This window comes from Chiloscyllium plagiosum, chromosome 16, assembly GCF_004010195.1.
Source record: "Chiloscyllium plagiosum isolate BGI_BamShark_2017 chromosome 16, ASM401019v2, whole genome shotgun sequence".
In the NCBI taxonomy this organism is placed as follows: domain Eukaryota; kingdom Metazoa; phylum Chordata; class Chondrichthyes; order Orectolobiformes; family Hemiscylliidae; genus Chiloscyllium; species Chiloscyllium plagiosum.
The window spans coordinates 22,423,673-22,443,949 of record NC_057725.1 but is presented as its reverse complement, the minus strand read 5'-3'; the positions used below and the strand labels follow the sequence as shown (position 1 = coordinate 22,443,949).

The 20,277-nt window shown below is 39.8% G+C and overlaps 1 protein-coding gene across 3 annotated transcripts in view; it reads left to right on the top strand.

The window, feature by feature from the left end:
* Positions 1-20,277, top strand: part of LOC122557689 (cat eye syndrome critical region protein 2 homolog) — an 88,409-nt gene that overhangs the window by 6,242 nt on the left and 61,890 nt on the right. For all 3 annotated transcript variants that reach the window (XM_043705536.1, XM_043705535.1, XM_043705538.1), the window contains exon 2: positions 19,745-19,839. In XM_043705536.1, coding sequence (XP_043561471.1) covers positions 19,745-19,839 — 95 coding nt within the window. The remainder of the gene's footprint in view (positions 1-19,744; positions 19,840-20,277) is intronic.

Genomic DNA, 20,277 nt, shown 5'->3' with positions numbered 1-20,277 from the left:
GCACATCTTACTGCAGCTGTGCTGTCATCCCGTTTCTCCCCTCAGTCAAAGCAAAACGCTCAGTGACAGTATATACCTCCTTCATCTTTATTCCAAGCCCTGGAGGGAGAGAGAACAATACCCATGTACACAGGGACATGAGTTCAGTCTTCTCTGGAATAGCAATTTCTTAATGAACTATATAGTCATTTTACAGGGAGGAACATCTAGATAAGGCAACATACATATTGATTAGGTGACCATTACAATCAGCAAGTGTCACTAGCAAAGATTAAGCCATCTGGTGTTACACAATGAATGTTCTTAACCTTAACTGGCTTCACATAATGAATACTTTTCACCTTGTTAAACTCCACCCTTCAGGCACTCTGATGAAGGGCTTTTGCCCGAAACGTCGATTTTCCTGCTCCTTGGATGCTGCCTGAACTGCTGTGCTTTTCCAGCACTACTCTAATCCAGAACCTTATTAAACTAACCTTACATACTGAATGCTTCTAACTTTGTTAAATGGCTATACATAGTGAATGCTTTTCCACCTTCTTAACACATTACCCTTGCTTCCAACACTCCATTGTTAACTGCAAGTTCTTATCTGATCTGAGTCATGTTCAGCTGTGCCTCGTGTTTCACAAAACTTACAACTTAACTCTTTTCCTACCTGCTTATACCCTACACAGAGGGACCTCAATTATCCAAAGCCGATGGGCAGTCAGGTTTTTGATCGGATAATTGATTTGACCTTAAAGGAAGCTGCACTGCACATAATTGCATTAAAAGCATGTTTACAGAGTTTTGATTTCATTCAATCGCTAAAATTTGTATAAACACTGGATATCGCTTTAAAAATCATGACATTTTTTAAAATCAAATCACTTTTTGTGTGCCTGTACAGTAAATAAAATTCATTGGAGTGGAGGTCAGTTATTATTTTCAAAGAAAATATCCAGCCGCTGTTGCTTGAGGTACTCCTGTCTTTTTTTGCGAAGATTCATCAACTTAACAATATCGACTTCATCTTGTGCTTCGTACCACTCCATGAAAAGTCGCAAACTGTCAATAGCTTCATTAAAGAGGACTAGAGGAGGTGTTGGTATCAGATTTTCCTTACCATCTATGCCATCTGTACTTTCCTGCTGTTCTTCTGTGACTATGTTGAATATCTGATCATTGCTGAGTGTCTCTGTTCCAATGTCGTTGTCACAGTTCACCCAAGCATCGATCTCAGTCTCTCCAAAGTCTCCTAAACCCAGCTGTCTGCAAATTTTGGTGATGTCAGTGGTTAGCCTTTATTCTGGATGGGTGACCTCTTCACTGGCAAGGCTCCCAACACTCCATGATTGACGATGGCTTAATGCAGTCCCAAGATTCAGCAATCACGTCTTTGACTGTGAATGCCTTCATAATTTCCTGAAGTCCTTTCTCTGCATTGTCTTCACCCAGGACAGCACGCAGCATGTTACGGTGATAATATTTTCCATTATTGCGATGATTCCCTAATCAAGCGGCTGTAACCTTGAAGTGGTGTTGGGTGGGAAAACACTTGATAGCTCCGTCTGTTGATTCTAACTGGCTGCCTTTCACAGTGTGTGCCCCCGCATTGTCAACATGCAAGTTGCTCGAGTCCAGCACTTGCCAAATGTGATCTGACAGTAGGTACAAAATCTTCATGGAACCAGGATGAAAAAAGTGGATATATCATCCATGCCTTATTTTGTGCTTTGTACTTCATGGGAAACGTGCTCTTGTCACAGCTCTTGAAACAATGTGGATTAGCATATTGCCTGGTGCAGACGAGCAGTAATTTGAGTGTCTGTGGTGTTGACACAAGGGAAAATCGTGATGCGATCCTTCTCCACTTTGTCCTGACGCCTGCTTTTTGGCGGTGGATGCAAGTGTTTTATCCAGCAGTGCACGCCAAAATAATCCACTTTCATTGTACATTTGCTCAGGTTCATACTTTACTTCATGAATGATGGATTGCAGTTCCTGCCTTCCACGATGATTGTCATCCACAGATATCTGCTCTCCAAGAACTGAGTTGCCTAATGCCATGATAATGTTTGAAGTGCTGTAACCAGCCCAATGATACGCTGTGATCAGACTCACTGGTGTGGAGTTGTTCATGGAAACTGGCAGCTTTTTCCAGTATCATCGGGCCAGATACAGGAATTCCCTTTTCTCGCTGCTGTGAAAACCACAAAAATACAGCTTGGTTGAGTTGTTCATCCTTTGCCGACGTCATGGATTTTCTTTTTAGAGCATTTGCAGTGTCACTTTGGCTAATGAATTTCTCAATCGGCAGTCTTGCTTTCCTGATGTCAGACACTGTCGCTATTCCAATGTTGTATTCCTGTGCAACCTTTTTTGCCTTTTCCCCGTGATCCAGATGCTGTAAAATCTCGCTTTTCTGTTCAATTGTCACGGTGGTCTGCTTTCTCTTCACAGACAAGGTACGTAACTACAACAAACTCCCATCAATTGGACTAGATACGAACTCGGAAAAAAGTCGTAGAGGGAGTGAAGACACCACTGATTTTTGTCATGCATTTTAAATCCTTCAGCATGTCAGTCATTTTTGTGTGAAAATTCTTTCAACACTGTGACAATTGACTAAGATTGTTGCACCAGTGTCATTAACATCTCTTTGATGCAACATTTGCACACCTTTAGTGCAGGTGACCCTCATTTACGTACTGTTAATAAAAGACGCGATTACTGCACCATTGTTGGTAACACCACTGTTGTAAGGGTTTCACGGGACCTTCAGATCCTGTTCGGATAATCTGATTTTCAGATAATTGGTGTTCGGGTAATCGAGGCTCCTCTGTGCACATTCTCAGTACAGGACCTTGGTAGGACCACACCTGGAGTATTGTGTTTGGCGTTGGTCTCTTTCAAGAGAATATGGTTACAATATGAGTGCAACGAAGGTTCATTGGGCTAAAACTAGGGATGACAGGACTGTTGTATGGGTAAAGATTGGTTATACTAGGCCAGAATTCACTAAAGTTTAGAAGGATAAGGAGGGATCAGGTCAAAATGTGTAAATGTCTAACTGGACGAGATAGATTAAATGTAGGGCAGATGTATTCCTTGATCGAAGAATCTAGAACCAGGATCACAATGTCAGTATATGAGGGTAGACCATTTCAGACTGAGATGAGGAAATATTTCTTTACCCAGACCACGGTCACTCTGGAATTTGCTACTTCAGAAGGCTGGTGGTTGGGTTTTAGCCCAGTGAACCTCCGCCACTAGCTGTCCTTAGTATAACTGGAAATAATTGTTAGCTTAAACACAATTTAATGCTTTCGTCATTTTCAAAGTCTAAAATGTAACACAGGGACTTTTAATATCTGTGCAGCAAAGGATGTCATTCTGGTTGCCCTTCTCTGTCTGAACCGTTTCCAAAGTATCAATATCACCAGCATGGTAATGTTTTAGTCTCTAGCAGGGTTAAAAATAAAAAGGCCAATTACAGTGCCACTGAAGCTTCATAAACTGCTTCAGGTACAATAAATTGAAAGAGGAACAGTTGTTATAAACATTTAACAATGTTTATGAGGAGAAACCTCTTCAGTCAGAATGTATGGAATTCATTACCACAGACGACTGTGGAGGCAAAGTCATTGAGAATATTTAAGATTTGGAGGTGCTGGTTTTGAACTGGGGTGTACAAAGTTTAAAAACCTCACAACACCAGGTTATCGTCCAACAGGTTTATTTGAAAACTAGTGAGAATATTTTAGACCGGTTCTTGACTGTTATGGGATCAAAGGTTACAGGGAGCAGGTGGGAGAATGGGGTTGAGAAACTTATCAGTCATGATTGAATGGCCTAATTTCTACTCCTATGGTTTACTTCTGCACAACGTCAGCATCCCACCGGAGTCCAGTGCAGGGCTGTGAAAATAGATGCAGTTTTCAGTTTTTAAATTGACTGCATTAATTTAAGTCAGTATTATAATGTTGTATGGTTATTCTACAAAGAGAGCGTATTGGCATCAGGCTCTTCATTTGCAGAAAACATTTCAGGTCTTCCTACTGTCTTTCACTGTCACATGTCTGGTCAGAATTCAGTAATGCACTGTGGAAGAATCAGATCTGGCACAGTCCAGAATCAAAAAACACTGCAGTCCAGTAAAGATACTATAGAACTTCTGAATGATGACTAGCTTCAGAAATATGCTCAGCCCCATCAACAAGAGTTTTTGTTTTAGTAGATTTTAGTGGAGAATAAGGAGAAATTTATTTTAAAAGTATAATATTAATTTTGCAGGTCAATTGCATTCTTTAAATAAGCAAGCATCCGATGACCTGAGTGACTTTAAGTTGGCTAATAAATTAATCAAGTATATTAAGAAAGAGGAAAAAAAATCTACAGTTGTTGTGCAATTAAGGTTGCGAATGTTGCACACATATATTGAGAAGGCGGTCACAGATACAAAAAAGGACTTGAAACTAGTTGCAACTGTATTAGCAATTACTTTGAAACAATGTTTTGAACTCGTGGGAAAGATTTGCACCCCTAAGATGTATGTTGAGTTGAAACCCTGAATAAGCATGAAATAATTAACATGTATTAAATAATTGTGATGTAAGTATTGCAGCAATGAGAGCCATTAGGTCTCATAAAATTGCAAAGACTTAAGTGATAATAATGGCATTATTTTAAGTACAATTAATCAGGCAATAGAGTGTGCCTTGGTGACAGATTTGTGTGGCATTAATGTTTACTCTGAGGATGTAGGTCTGCTGTCAAGTATGAGTGTACCTACCTGTCTGCCCTGAAGCCTGGGTTCAAGTCCAACCTCATCCAGAGGTTTGTCATAACACATCTGCACTCGATTAAAAAAAGTCTACTGAGAGCATGTAATTACTCAATGCCTGACTGGTTTGGAAATTAGCTTTAATATGGTGCTCATTTTCCAAAAAATGTGGCACGTAATCAATTGTGCTTTCTGTTTTGAAGTTGTGGTAATTACTAACTAATCATTCATATTTGTTTAGATGTTGCCTGACTAACTTTTTGTCTTTTTTTTGAGGAAGTGGCATCTGGGTGTACTTTGAAAAGCCCTGTAATATGCCTAGACAGACAAAATGCATTTGACTGTCTGCTACACATTGACCTTAAATCAAGAGACTATTCAAGTTCAAAATTGAACAATTTCTTTTGAAGAATTGGTCAAAGCATTAGAAACAGATTGTGTTTTGTTGAAGGTAGGTCAGAGTAGGAAAAATTGCAATGGGTGTCCCACAGATCAATGTTAAAACATCTTTTGTTTCTGTATTGCATTAATGATGTGGAAATTAGAGTAGCTTGTAAATTATGCAAAACTACAAGTTAGGGCTAATTCCAATGAGGCTGCTATGGAACTATAAAGTGAGTTGGACCAAACACACAAGTGGGCAGAGTAATCGCAGATTGCCTTGATGACAAATCTGAAGTATGTCATATAGGAAACAAAAATAAATGTCATAAATACAGAATTACAGCCTAAATGGTGTCAAAATAGCTGAGGATGCAACTTTTGAAAGAAAGACCAGGTGTTCCTAATCTGTGTGCCCAAGTATTGTACATCTATTTACTACAATCAAAATTAATAAGATTTGGAACTGTGTAGGCAAAGCACTGAGCTGCAAATCAGAGGAGCTTGTGTTCATGATACATAGTGCTCTGACCTAACTACACTTCAAGTACAGCAGCTATCACTTACATTGTTATTGCAGAGGATAAAGAGAAGCAGCTATTTTTAATCAGTGTTTGGATGTATAATAACAGTTCCAGGGCAGGTGAGACTGCTGGAACCATTTGCAGCAATGCAACCATGTGTGTTGCAAGACCCTATGAGGAGCAGTCTATATTGGGCAACTGGTGCTGGTTTCGACTGTGCCAACAAAAATGTTTGTACCAGTTTGGCTATTTCAGGCAGTTCAAGTGGCTATATTCACCCCAAGATTGCCATTCATTAAGTTACTGCTTACAAGTTGGGGTTTCCCATTGAGCATTGTTCAATTATTTTCCCCCTCATAAAAAGATTTGTTGAGGTTCATCAAGGAGATTGCCACTCCCCAGTGTGCATTTTATCAGTCATAGAGTCATACAGCACAGAAACGGACCCTTCGGTCCAACATGTCCATCAGTAACATAATGTAAGTGATAGCTGCTGAACTTGAAGTGTAGTTAGGTCAGAGTACTATGTATCATGAACACAAGCTCCTCTGATTTGCAGCCCAGTGCTTTACCTACATAGTTCCAAATCTTATTAATTTTGATATCTTAAATTAATGTAGTCCCATTTGCCAGCATTTGGCCCATATCCCTCTAAACCCTTCCTCTTCATATACCCATCCAGCTGCTTTTAAATATTGAAATTGTACCAGCCTCCATAATTTCCTCTGGCAGCTCATTCCATACACACACCACTCTGCATGAAAAGGTTGTCCCTGAGGTCCGTTTTAAATCTTTACCCTCTCCCCTTAGACCGATGACACATACGTTTGGACTCCCCCGCCCTAACTGAGGTTGCCACTTTCTAGCTCCATTTAAAATTAAATACAAAATTTATAAATAGTCAATGAATATTAAGTATTAAAACTGAATGTTTGCACAATTGTCCAAATATGTGACTTGCCACTGTGTATTTTCAGCTGTTTAATTTACATTTGATCGTATGCAGATAGTTGAAGGAAAGCTGGACTATTAGTCATAGAGTCGTAGAGATATACAGCATGGAAACAGACCTTTCGGTCCGACCCATCCATGCCGACCAGATATCCCAACCCAATCTAGTCCCACCTGCCAGCACCCGGCCCATATCCCTCCAAACCCTTCCTGTTCATATACCCATCCAAATGCCTCTTAAATGTTGCAATTGTACCAGCCTCCACCACATCCTCTTGCAGCTCATTCCACACACTTACCACCCTCTGCGTGAAAACGTTGCCCCTGTGGTCTCTTTTATATCTTTCCCCTCTCACCCTAAACCTATGCCCTCTAGTTCTGGACTCCCCGACCCCAGGGAAAAGACTTTGTCTATTTATCCTATACATGCCCCTCATAATTTTGTAAACCTCTATAAGGTCACCCCTCAGCCTCCGTCGCTCCAGGGAAAACAGCCCCAGCCTGTTCAGCCTCTCCCTGTAGCTCAGATCCTCCAACCCTGGCAACATCCTTGTAAATCTTTTCTGAATCCTTTCAAGTTTCACAACATCTTTCCGATAGGAAGGAGACCAGAATTGCATGCAATATTCCAACAGTGGCCTAACCAATGTCCTGTACAGCTGCAACATGACCTCCCAACTCCTGTACTCAATACTCTGACTTTCTTCACTATCCTAGCACTTTGCATTTATTTGAATTAAACTCCATCTGCCACTTCTCAGCCTACTGGCCCATCTGATCAAGATCCTGTTGTAATCTGAGGTCCATTACACCTCCAATTTTGGTGTCATCTGCAAACTTACTAACTGTACCTCTTATGCTCCTATCCAAATCATTTACGTAAATGATGAAAAGTAGTGGACCCAGCACTGATCCTTGTGGCACTCCACTGGTCACAGGCCTCCAGTCTGAAAAACAACCCTCCTCCACAACCCTCTGTCTTCTACCTTTGAGCCAATTCTGTATCCAAATGCTAGGTCTCCCTGTATTCCGTGAGATCTAACCTTGCTATCCAGTCTCCCATGGGAATCTTATCGAGCGCCTTACTGAAGTCCATATAGATCACACATTGCATTCCGATAAACGCACTAGTTTTAAGCAGTGGGAACTGTACTGTTGTCAGTCTCATTACTGAGATACAAGGTGGATGCTCAGGAATAAAAACAAAGTGCTGTAGCAAGGCAGCACGTCCAGCAGCATCTGTGGGGAGAGAAACAAAATTAGCAGTTTGTCCAGAATAACTCCTCTCCTGGTTCTGGAGAGGGAGTTCCAAAAGAGCCAAAAAACAAATTCATCATCATGCCAGGGGATGAAGATCATAAAGTTCAGCCCTTTAATGAAGGGTTCATTTTGTAGATAAGACAAAAGAAAGATAGATTCTTTAAAAAAACTTGAAACTAAATCAGGAATGTTTGGGCAAGAAACCACAGAGTAAAGCTAATGTGAATCAAATTTAGGTGATTGTGATGAAATAGAGCAATAGAATCATTAAAACTTGAAATGAACTCCTGATGGATTAGTGGAAGTAAATCACTAGAGAAATACAGAAAGCAAACAAAGAACTGAAGATCTGAAACAAAAACAAATTGTGGTAGAAACTGGGCTGGTCTAGCAGCAACTGTGGAGAGAAATCAGAGTTAACATTTTAGGTCCACATGATGCCAAACCTGCTGAGTTTCTCCAGCAATTGCTGTGCTGGAGAAACAACTGGCTGGCATAATGGGAGAATGTGAGGCTTTCCAAAAGCTTAAAAAATAAGTTGGGCCTAATGACTTCCCTTCATGCATTTACTTTGCTAGGCATAGGGAGAGCTTTGTGTTCAGACTAGTGGTTGAAACAAAAATTGCTATTTATAGGGTTGTTAAAGTGACAGTCATTTTTAGACAAATTTAATTACAAAACAATTAAGTACAGCACAGGAGCGGGCCCATCAGCCCACCAAGCATATGCATATTCTTAATCCTTATTTAGACCTACTACGTACTGTCCATGTGCAATTTCTATCCCTCTGTTCACCTCCCATTCATGTCTGTCAAGATACACCATAAACATTGCTAATGTGCCTGTTTCCACAACCTCCACTGGTAGTGCATTCCAGGCATCCACTAGCCTGCATTTCTCTTCTAAACGTTCCCTGTCTCACCTTGAAGCTGAGCCCTCTTGTAGTTGAACCTTCTACCCTAGGGAAAAAGCCTCTGACTGTCCACCCTGGCAGTGCCTCTCATAATTTTGTAGATCTCTATCAGGTCACTTCTCAGCCTCTGTCTTTCCAGGGAAATCAAGCAGAGTTTATCCAACCTCTCCTCATAACTGAAACCCTCCAGACCAGGCAACATCCCGGTAAACCTTCTCTGCACCCTCTCCAAAGCATCGATGTCCTTTTGGCAGCATGGTGACCAGATGTACATGCAATATTCCAAATATGAGCTAACTAAAGTTTTGTACACCTATAACATAACTTCCCAACTTGTATATTTTGATGCCCTGGCTGATTGAAGGCAAGTATGCTGTATGCCTTCTTGAAGAGAAACAATTCAGAAGAAAAGTGGAAATCTTTGAATATTCTTGTGCCATGAATGGGAAGAAAAAGGTATTATCAATAAGATGAAGCTCCCAGTAAACCTTCAAGATTGATGCAAAACTTAAGCAAAGCTATAAAACATCAGTGATTTATTGGCCATGTTAGCAACTGAAGATTTCATGTCATGATTTATGATGTCATGTGGATCCCTTGTTTATGTCACAGCCTTAAGCATACAATCAGGAACTTTCTTTTTCTATTTCAGTTCCTTGATTTGTGGACCATTCTGGAGCTTTTAAGTACATAGAGCCATTGCTTGTGCAACATCATATTTGTTTTGCTGTAGCACTGCAGTTTGAAACCCAAATATCTGCCATTCTGGTCAACTTTTCAATAGATTTTTAACTAAGTCAGATGATGCATGTAAGGGGTAAGCAAGAAATGTTGGACTTGCTCTCTCAGAACTTAACAGCCAGGAGCAAGAGGAAGCAATTCAGCCTCTTGAGCCTGCTCCACCTTATAAAATCAGCCATGATCATATTCTCTCTTCCTCAACTCTACTTTTCCTGGACAATACCCATAATCCTTTAAACTGTTACTATTTTAAAATCTGTCCATTTCCTCTTTACATTTACTCAATGTCTCACACTCTCGGGTGGGAAGTTCCACTGTGCTGGACAACTGGAGCATTGATTAAAATGTACTGTGAACAAAAATAAATCTTAGGCCAGACTACTTAGGGTGGACGGACTCCATTATTTACTTGGGTTTATAATGATAATCACCTAACTTTCACTTCATAAAAAGTTGATGGGCAAGAAATGATCACAATGATGCAACTAAACGTGACCTCTATCACTCGCGACTCCCCTTATCTCTTGGAAGAGTCCAATTTTCCTGAAGTATTTTGCCCTGTTTTCACACTTTTTTTTTTAGATTAGATTAGATTACATTAGATTACATTACAGTGTGGAAACAGGCCCTTCAGCCCAACAAGTCCACACCGACCCGCCAAAGCGCAACCCACCCATACCCCTACATTTACCCCTTACCTAACACTACGGGCAATTCACCTGACCTGCACATCTTTGGACTGTGGGAGGAAACCGGAGCACCTGGAGGAAACCCACGCAGACACTGGGAGAATGTGCAAACTCCACACAGTCGGTCGCCTGAGGCGGGAATTGAACCCGGGTCTCAGGCGCTGTGAGGCAACAGTGCTAACCGTGCCGCCCACTGTAGGGATTCTATGATTCTTTTGGTAAGTTCATGAAAAATTCTTCTCCCAACTTGTGAAAATAATTAAAGTGTGATGAACTCCTTTTATCACATGAAATACAGCTGCACAGCTATCTACCTTTTGTATATTATGTAACATTTGCAACCAGGAAACTTAACAGCTTTGTTTGGCAGGCTGTGTTGTGAATCCTCATTTACTGCATTAGATTGCAGTTTTGTACAAAATTGATTTATCTCTGCGAAAAAACAAAACTTGTTTCCTTGTTGCTTATTCACGTCTTGTAGGAGCAGTGCACAGTATACCTATTAGATTAGATCACTGACAGTGTGGAAACAGGCCCTTCGGCCCAACAAGTCCACACCCTCCCTCCGAAGCGCGACCCACCCAGACCCAACACTATGGGCAATTTCGCATGGCCAATTCACCTCACCTGCACATTTTTGGACTGTGGGAGGAAACCGGAGCACCCGGAGGAAACCAACGCAGACATGGAGAATGTGCAAACTCCATACAGACGGTTGCCTGAGGCGGGAATTGAACTCGGGTCTCTGGCCCTGTGAGGCAGCAGTGCGAAACACTGTTCCACCGTGCCACCCTAGTTAGTCATTCACGTGTATTTATAATCTATTTGTATAACATCTGGCAAATGTTGGCACCCAGTTCTGTCACATTTGAATTGGATGAAAGTCTTATCCTATCATCTAAAGTCCTAGTAGTTGCATAAATCCTTGTCTCTTTTGTGAACTGACTCATGCCCTTTATCATGAAGAAACTGTATCTTGAAATATTTTACTGTGTTAAAAGGGCTATAGGGATTCCTGAAGAAGGGCTCATGCCCGAGGCGTCGATTCTCCTGCTCCTTGGATGCTGACTGACCTGCTGCACTTTTCCAGCAACATATTTTCTGCTCTGATCTCCAGCATCTGCAGTCCTCACTTTCTCCTAAAGGGGCTATACAAATGTAGGCAGTTGTTGAAATGTTGGAGACTCTGGTCAAATAGCATTTAGAATGAGAAAGATCATGTTTTTAGTTTTTGCCTTTTTCTGACTCTTAAGTACCACTTGGGCCACCAGTAAGTCTATTGAAAATATCTCACATCAAAGTGAGATGAACACTGCTCCCATTTCTTTAAATACCCATTAGTGAATGCAGCCAAAATCAAGCAAATAGTTTTGGTCCCTTTTATCTAAGGAAAGATATAGTGGCATTAGAAACAGTACAGCAAAGATTCATCCCAGGTACTTTAGATTAGATTCTCTACAGTATGGAAACAGGCCCTTTGGCCCAACAAGTTCACATCAACTCTCCACCCAGACGCATTCCCCTACCCTACATTTACCCCTGATTAATGCACCTGGGCAATTTTGCATGGCCACTTCACCTGATCTGCATATCTTTGGATTGTGAAAGGAAACCAGAGCACCTGTACGAACCCACGCAGACATGGAGAATATGGAAACTCCACACAGACCGTCACCGAGGTGGGAATCAAACCCGGGTCCCTGGTGCTGTGAGGCAGCAGTGCTAACCACTGAGCCAAACTTAGGAGAAGAGATTGAATAGTTTAGGCTTATAATCTGTGGAGTTTAGAAAAATGAGAGGAGACAGAGGATTCTTCAGAGGCTTAATAGAGTAGATGTGGATAGGTTGATTCCACTCTGGGAGAGTCTATGTCTAGAGGGCATAATCTCAATAAGGGATCAGTCATTTAGGTGAGGATTTCTTTTTTGAGGGTAGTGCATCTGTTCACTGATTATTGAGGCTAGGTGATTACATGTATTCAAGGGTGAGACTTTTAATCAGGGGAATCAAGGGTTGTAGAGATTGGCAAGTAAGTGGAGGATTATCAGATCAGCCATTATTTTATTGAATGGCGGAGCAAATGGTACTATGGACAAACGGCCTGTTTCTGCCCCTGTATTGCTTAGTCTTTTGAGTCTGATCTGTTTGCAAAAACCTAACTGTTTCCACTTAAATCTTCAAATAGCATTGCCTTAATAATATTTGACCAATGTCAACAGAACTGACGATTGATGCCAAGCAATCATTTAGAACCTTCTGCTATATCTTGAAAGTACCAGAATCTATCCTGAGGATTCTAAGAAAGACACTATGCAATCTTTAATGGTCCTGATTCCTAATGTAGCTAAAATATATTTTGTATATGGTGACCACATTCATCAACATCTTGCATATACAACTTCTTTCAAATTTAGAAAAATGATCCAAATGATGAATGCTGTAAGACAAAAGTTGACTGATTCAAAACAGACAGTATTAGAATGGGAAGTGTGAGCAGTATGGTGCAATTTAAATGAGATTTCAAGAGCAGAGGGACCTGCTGGTGAAAATGCATGTATGTCTTTGGTGATATGACAGGTTGAGAAGCAGTTGAAGTATAAGGAATCATTGGTTTTACTAATGTAGCTGTATAGTTAAGGAATGGTGTACTGCATATTTATAATTCATTTTAGGCCACGGCTGGAGTAGTTGTTCAGTTCTGGGCACCAAACTGTAAGAAAGATGCCAAGGTTGCAGACAGTGTTCAAAGAGATTTGCTAGAGTCATATAAGAGATAAAGGACTTCCGTTGTCTTTGGGCAAGCTAAAGTTGTTTAGCTTGGAGCAAGCAAAGTTACAAGGACATTTGAGTTTCACAATTTATGAATGGGTTTTGCTAGAGTAAGTAAGGAGATTGTTTTCAATGAAAGAAGAAGAGTATTTGGCCTAAAAGCCAGAAGCAATATGAAAACCATTTGGGAGCGTTAGGCTGTTGTGATCAGAGTACACTGTCTCAAATGGTGAGGAAGATCTTATGGCTCTGAACGGAGTGTGACAAAGGTTTAGGCTGGCAGGGCTTGTGTTTGAAGAGGAACTGGATCAGTTAGGACTCTATTCATTGGAGTTTATAAGAATGAGCAAGGAATCTCTAAAAGCTGTGACAATCCTAAAAGGACTAGACAGGGTAGATGCAGGAAAGATGTTCCCAATTAGTGGTCACAATTTAAGGGTAGACTTTTTGGAACAGACATGAAAAATTTCTTCACCCTGTGGATAGTTCTGTTATGTTTGTGTTCTCCCACTTGAATGACTCGTTTCTGAGTTCTCTGCCATCTTTGCAAATGTAACTTTCAAGACCTGGAATTGGCATAGCATTTTCACAAACTTTAGTTTGGCTGTTGAGCATGTACCCATCATTGATGACATGGATTTTGTATAAATTGCAACGAGGCTATAATTGGAAATCTAAGTCCAATTTCAGTCATACTTAAATGTGGAAATCAGAATCTCCTGTCCAATTTGCCTTTCTCCACCAACTTTTCTATCCTGGTATCTTGCTGAAATATTCATCATTCAAATGTATGAAGGCTATTAAGTGCTAGAGCTTGTTCATGCAAGTGTAAGCCAGTTTTTAATGGCATGATAATTCTTCATTATGACCAAACAATATGTCAGGCATACTCTTCTTATTGTACTTAGAAGTGATTTAGATGGGTAACCTTGTGATTTCTGGTTTTCTGTGACAGTGGTTTGCAGGTCAGTTGTCCTTGGGTTTAACAGGCGTGTACTTTTTTCCAGATTAAAAAAATACTGTAAAATTGAAGTTTGTTCAACAAAGTTCAGTTGGTAGTGGCTATGAAATCTGCTGTAAGATCACTCTGATTTACATTTTTTTTAACAATGTCACTCTTTAACTTATCCAGCACACTTTGTTAGGTGACTGAATTAGCATAATCTCCACAATTTCAATTACAGAATGAAAAATATGGTATATGCACATAGATAAAACAGTTGCACGTGGTCCATATCTTTTTATTCCCTGCATGTACACAATGACTTTATAAGAGTTTTGAAGATTTTGCTGAATTTTAAATAATAACTAGAAGTCAGAGGCTAGATGGTTGTTGAAGAGAGAAGTCAGAATGGGTGTTAGTCTAAAGCTTTCTTTCCTAGATGTGTGATAACACCACCGTCCACTGGAATATTCAGAGGGCGATGTTTGAATTATGCTGCAGATTCAGGTACAGATAGCATTGTTCTTTGACCATTTGTCCTTGGAGAGTGTGCGAAAAGGATCTACCGGAATGACATGCAAGATGTGGAATTTCAGTCCTCTGAAAATACTAGAGGACATGGACTACTTTTCTTGGAGCAGAAAAGGCTTAGGGAAGATATAACAGCAGGGTCAAAACTTGCATTGACTGAGTGAGATGGAGTTTGGGCCAAGAAAGCAGTTGTGAATTTATTTAATATCTTCATAACCTCAGTATGTCCTAAGGTACTTTTGAGCCAATTAAATACTTGAAGTGTAGTCACTGGAGCAATTGTGCCGATTGGAAAGTTTAAATAAAGAGAAACCGGTTTCTCTGGCAGGTGGATTGAGAAATTTAAGATCATTGACATTATCTGCAAGAGTGTAGGATTCAATAAAACTTGTCAAAAGAGATATAAAAAGAGATATGGATAGAAATTTGGAAAAGCATTCTAAGCCTGTTTCCACACTATAAGTAATCTAATCTAAGTAATCTAATCTAATCTAAAAAATAAGTCTATTGGGAACGAACAGCAGAGTTGGACAAATTAGATTGGTCTTTTATAGACCTGACGGAAAGAATGCCTCCTTGATATATGTTGGACAAAACAGTCTCCTGTAGGATTTTGAGAATTTAAAAATCGTCATTAGAAATGGGATTAATAAAAACTCTTTAAATGTTGTTCAAGCTGCATAACTTAAACATGCTTCACACACTACACAATAACTAGGTTTCAAGTTGTTATGATAACATTTTCCACAGAAGAGCTAGCCCTCGGATCTGTTAAATGTAAGCAGTCTATAATTAGTAATATTCAGAAATAGCTTGAAATTGGGTTAGTGTATAATGCTACTTGGAACCTCCTTGCTATTCAGAGGTCTGGGTATTGCAGTGCACCAGTGTTTCATTTGCATCTGCAGGTTAAGATTGCATTCAATATTTGGCGAAGATGGCAGTCAGGATTGTACATGCTTTGGTTTTATGTTAGCACGATGCAGGTATTGCTTACAGAACATCCAAATCACTGTTTTAAGGAATGTATGTATGAACCTCGTTCACACAAGTACTTGGCAACAGAGGATGACAATACTTGAATTTTGAGTTAAGAGGACATGAGGATAATATGAAATAATAATGTTGCTTTGATCTCAAGAAAAATGGCCATCTTATGTTTTTAAGTGTGGAAATACAGTCAACTAAACAAATGTATTAAATTTTGTCATATGGATCTGAAATTTCATAGAAGGGAATTTATGTCCCATAACACTGAGATAAAGATTTTTTTAGTTCTGTCTTTAGTGATTCCAAATTTATGGCATGCATTGTCAGACTTCTTAAAAAAAAATTCAATTCAACATGGTATTGTCTGAATGAAGACTAAATATTGCAGGAGTCTGACAGAAGAAGAAAATTCAGATTTAAAACATCAGTTTGATTTAAAATTAATCATAGTAGTTGAAGTTTTATTTTGAAAAAAACTTATCACATTGAGAAATATGCTAGTAAGAATAGATCTTTTAGAGTCAGAGTTGTACAGTACAGAAACCGACCCTTTGATCTAACTTGTCCATGCTGACCAAGTATCCTAAATTAATCTAATCTTGTCCCATTTGCCAGCATTTGGTTCATATCCCTCTAAACCCTTCCTATTCATGCACCAATCCAGATGCCTTTTAGATGTTGTAATTTATACCAGTCTCCACCACTTCCTCTGGCAGTCCTATTGCTATTGATGTCTGCAGACTAAATTAATATTTTTTAGCACTGTTTGCTGATGTCAAGTTGCCTTTAAAAAGCAAAATGGATGTGACTCCTGCCAATAACTTAAACTGAAAGCCAGGGCCGTTGACACAATGATTATCTGTTCACATAGCACTCGAACTGGAAGTAATGCGCCTGTTTTTGCCGTTACCTTGCTGTGCTGCTAACTGCATCTTTTGTTGGCTAGCTGACCACTTTACTTGGAGAATGAGGTGCAAGGTGAGGTACCATTGGTTCTTTGAATGCTCTGTTTGGTTTAATAATTATTAATTCAACTTAGGGATACTTTGGCTGTCCAGTGACATAAACTTTTAAGTATGAAGCCATTACGCAGCACAGGGCCTGTTCACTGCATGAGGTGTGAGGGTGTCTTCTGCGATTGTGGTCACAAAAAAAAACACAACCTTACAATCCCAATTTTACCCAGTGTTGTTAACCACTTTTCTCCATCCATTGATGCTACCAGACTTGAGTATTTCCAATATCTGCAGAACTTTGTTTGTCTGCCTCTGTGGACAGTCTGATGGACTTTTCATCAGAACTGGGCATATTAGAAATGTAATAGGTTTTGAGTAATTGAAAGATTCAGTAGGAAAAAGAACAATTCTTTAAAATTGATGTAATTACTATAGCTGAAAGTAATTCTTTAAAAAGGTGAGAGGGAGGAGACTTTAAGTTCCAAAATGTGGTCATGGTCCAAGACTGAAAGGAGTGGCCTTGAAGGAAGAAACAAAGAATGTATGGAGGAGATATGAATGGCAAGATACTGAAGGTTGCCATCTGATAGCAAAGGAAAAGAATAGAGAACGAGCTCTGTAAGGTTGAGCTTCTGATATTGAACAGGAAGAGTGTGCAGGAGAAAGTGAGGACTGCAGATGCTGGAGATCAGAGTTGTGTGTTGCTGGGAAAACACAGCCGGTCAGGCAGCATCCGAGGAGCAGGAAAATCGATGTTTCGGGTATAAGCTCTTCATTCCTGGTGAAGGGCTTGTGCCTGAAACGTTGATTTTCCTGCTCCTCAGATGCTGCCTGACCTCCTGTGCTTTCCCAACTACACACTGGAACAATGAGTCCCATTATTAACAAGGACTCCATTTAAACAATAGTTCAGTAAAATATGCTTATTTGGCCTTGGAGTACGCTGGCAAGTACTTTTTAATTGGAAAACTGTTGATAAAACTCTGAGCTTCTCTGTTAATTTTTCAGTTGTCATGGCTTTTTTATAGTACTGACACCTTGAGAGCAAATGGAGGACAGTGGAAGTTTTCATTTTTCACCACTGTTCCTACTATTACTTTTGACTGTGGCAAAACTTAGCACAGATGGAGATTATATCCTGGTGTCAAATGGGGCCTTTATGCCAGCCTGGAACACTATAACAAAGCTTGTACTTGATGTTTTTCAGTTACCTGGCAACATAAATGCTAACAGATGGTGCCACTGACATTTTATCTGGTGTCTTTCACATCTCACTTGGCATGGAGAGTAATTGTGATCTTTTTAATTTCACATTTTATTTAAAATACTGTGGCTATGATCAAAGAAAAACCTTGTCCCCTACTTGAATTTGTATATTAAATATCTATAAATAGGTAAGCACACAGGCTGATCACTGGAATAATTTATTTTCCACAAACCCAAAAGTGAACGTGTGAAAGTGGGGGGAAGAAGACAAAATTGTGGTTAGAGACAATAAAGAATAAATTCAGACCAGTAGCTCCTGTCACATTTGTACTCATGCGTGAACTACTATAAACTTTAAAATAGAGGAAGAGAAGCAATATTTGAATCATTAGTGTAGCTGAAAGCTATTTTTATTTTTCTATTTGGTCATCTTGGTGAATAATGCTTTGCACAATGTGTAAGCCTCAAGTATTTTAATGTAGACACCACTCACTGACCTGTAGAGATGTCACTGTTTGCACTTGTCTTTTGCGTTCATGTTCAGTGTATTGTACTACCTTTATAAATGTCAATGTTTTGAAAAAAATACATTTATTTTCTGTGGTGATGTTCAGCCTGCAGTTGCTATTGAATCCAAGTACACTTATTAGCATCAGGCCACAACCTTTATTTCCCCACCTATGCACACACTTTCAAAATTTGGTCATCTTCAGTGCAGTTAACAGACTTATATTTCCTGAATAGTCCTATAACACAACGGTATTTGGATTTTTCTGCTATTCATTCGTGCAACGTTACTGCCTGGGCCAGAATTTATTGTCCATCCCCAATTGCCCTTGAGAAGGTGATGGTAAATTGCCACCTTGAATCTCTGCAGTCTGTTTGCCCAAGGTAGGCCCGCATTGCTGTTAGGGAGGAATTTCCAGAATTTTGACCCAATAACACTTTAAAGGAGTGGCAATTGTGTTTCCAACTGTGGATTGAGTGGCTTGAGGGCGAACCTGCAGGTGATGGTGTTCCCATGTATCTGTTGCCCTTATCCTTCTATACGGTATTGATAGTGGGTTTGGAGAGTGCTGTCTAAAGACCGTTGGGGAATTTCTGTAGTACATCTTATAGATGGTACATACTGTGGCTTCTGAGCTTGGTGTTAGAGGGAGTGAATGCTGGTAGATGTGTCAATCAGAAAGGCTGCTTTGTCCTGAGTGGTATCAAGCGTCAAGTGTTGGGTACTCTCCTCTAGACGAGTAGGGAGTATTCGATCATTTTCCTGACTTGTACTTTGTCGATGACACACAAGTCTTTTTTGGAATCAGGATGAGAGTTACTTGCTGCAAGATTTCTAACCTCTGACCTGCTCTTGTGGCTACAGTACTTGTATGGTTTAGTCCAGTGCAATTTCTCATTAATATTATTCCCCAGAATGTTAGTGGGCGAATCAGTGATCTTGATGCCTTTGGATGTCAAGCAATGGGTTAGATTCTCTCTTACTGAGATGGGTTATGGCTGGCATTTGTGTAGCATGAATGTTACTTGTGGGCCCAAATCTGGATATTGTCCAGGCCTTTCTGCATTTGGGCATGGACTGCTTCAGTATCTGACAAATCAAAAATGCTGCGGAACATTGTGCAGTCATCAGTGAACATCCCCACTTCTAAAGTTATGGGAGGTGAATGAATTTGCTGGGGTACCATTTTCAGATCCAAATACACCTCTTTGGGGGTATTAATTCCCATCATTATTAGATTCTATGGCCAATACATATGAAATAATGAGTAGAATTAGATTGTGTAACCTTTGGAGAATAAATTAGTCCAGACTGGACTGGAGTGGTCTGTTTTTATGCTGCAGCATTGAGAGATGAGGGCAGCTGAGGTGGCACCTATTCTCTTTGCATAATATGGAGCTGCTCTGTATTTAGTTTACAAAACACCACCTAATTCATATGTAATTTACAATATATTTTCACAAATATTCATTGTTTTATTTTCAATAAAACATGATGTTATTTTGTCCTGTTAGCTGAAGCAATGTAAAATGTTGTCATAGTTAAAACAGCCTCTGATGAAAATAGAGATTTGGTGATTGTATGTTTTTTTTCAATTATGACTTTTTCCGCCAGGAATTTGAAGATGCATTGCTGGTCAGTAACTGGGATTTCTTGGAGGACCTAGTTTCCAAGCTGCTTCGAGGATGTTACCAACGCAAAGATATTAGGTCAGTGGTGTGGCAAGTGTTGCGTACTTCATTAATTGTTATTAGATATTTTAAACTGTTCAGTTGTACTTCATGTCAGGATAATCAAGTTTATTACTACTAGTGCAGTAAAAGAGAGATGTTAGAATTGCAGGCAATCTGTGCTGATGCTACAATGTTGGACTGCCTCTGGTGTTTGAATTTTAGCAACTGGCTACTTAAGATATGGACTCTTATTGTCATCCCTTTTCCCTCCCCTCAGTTGAAGCAAAACACTCCCGACACAGTATAGTTTTACCTCCTTCATCTTTATTCTGGGCCCTGGAGGGAGAGAGAACGATCACCCATGTGCACAGAGACATGAGTTCATAGTCTTCTCTGGAATAGCTGTTTCTTAATGAACTATATAGTCATTTTACAGGGAGGAGCATCCAGACAAGGCAACATACATATTGATTG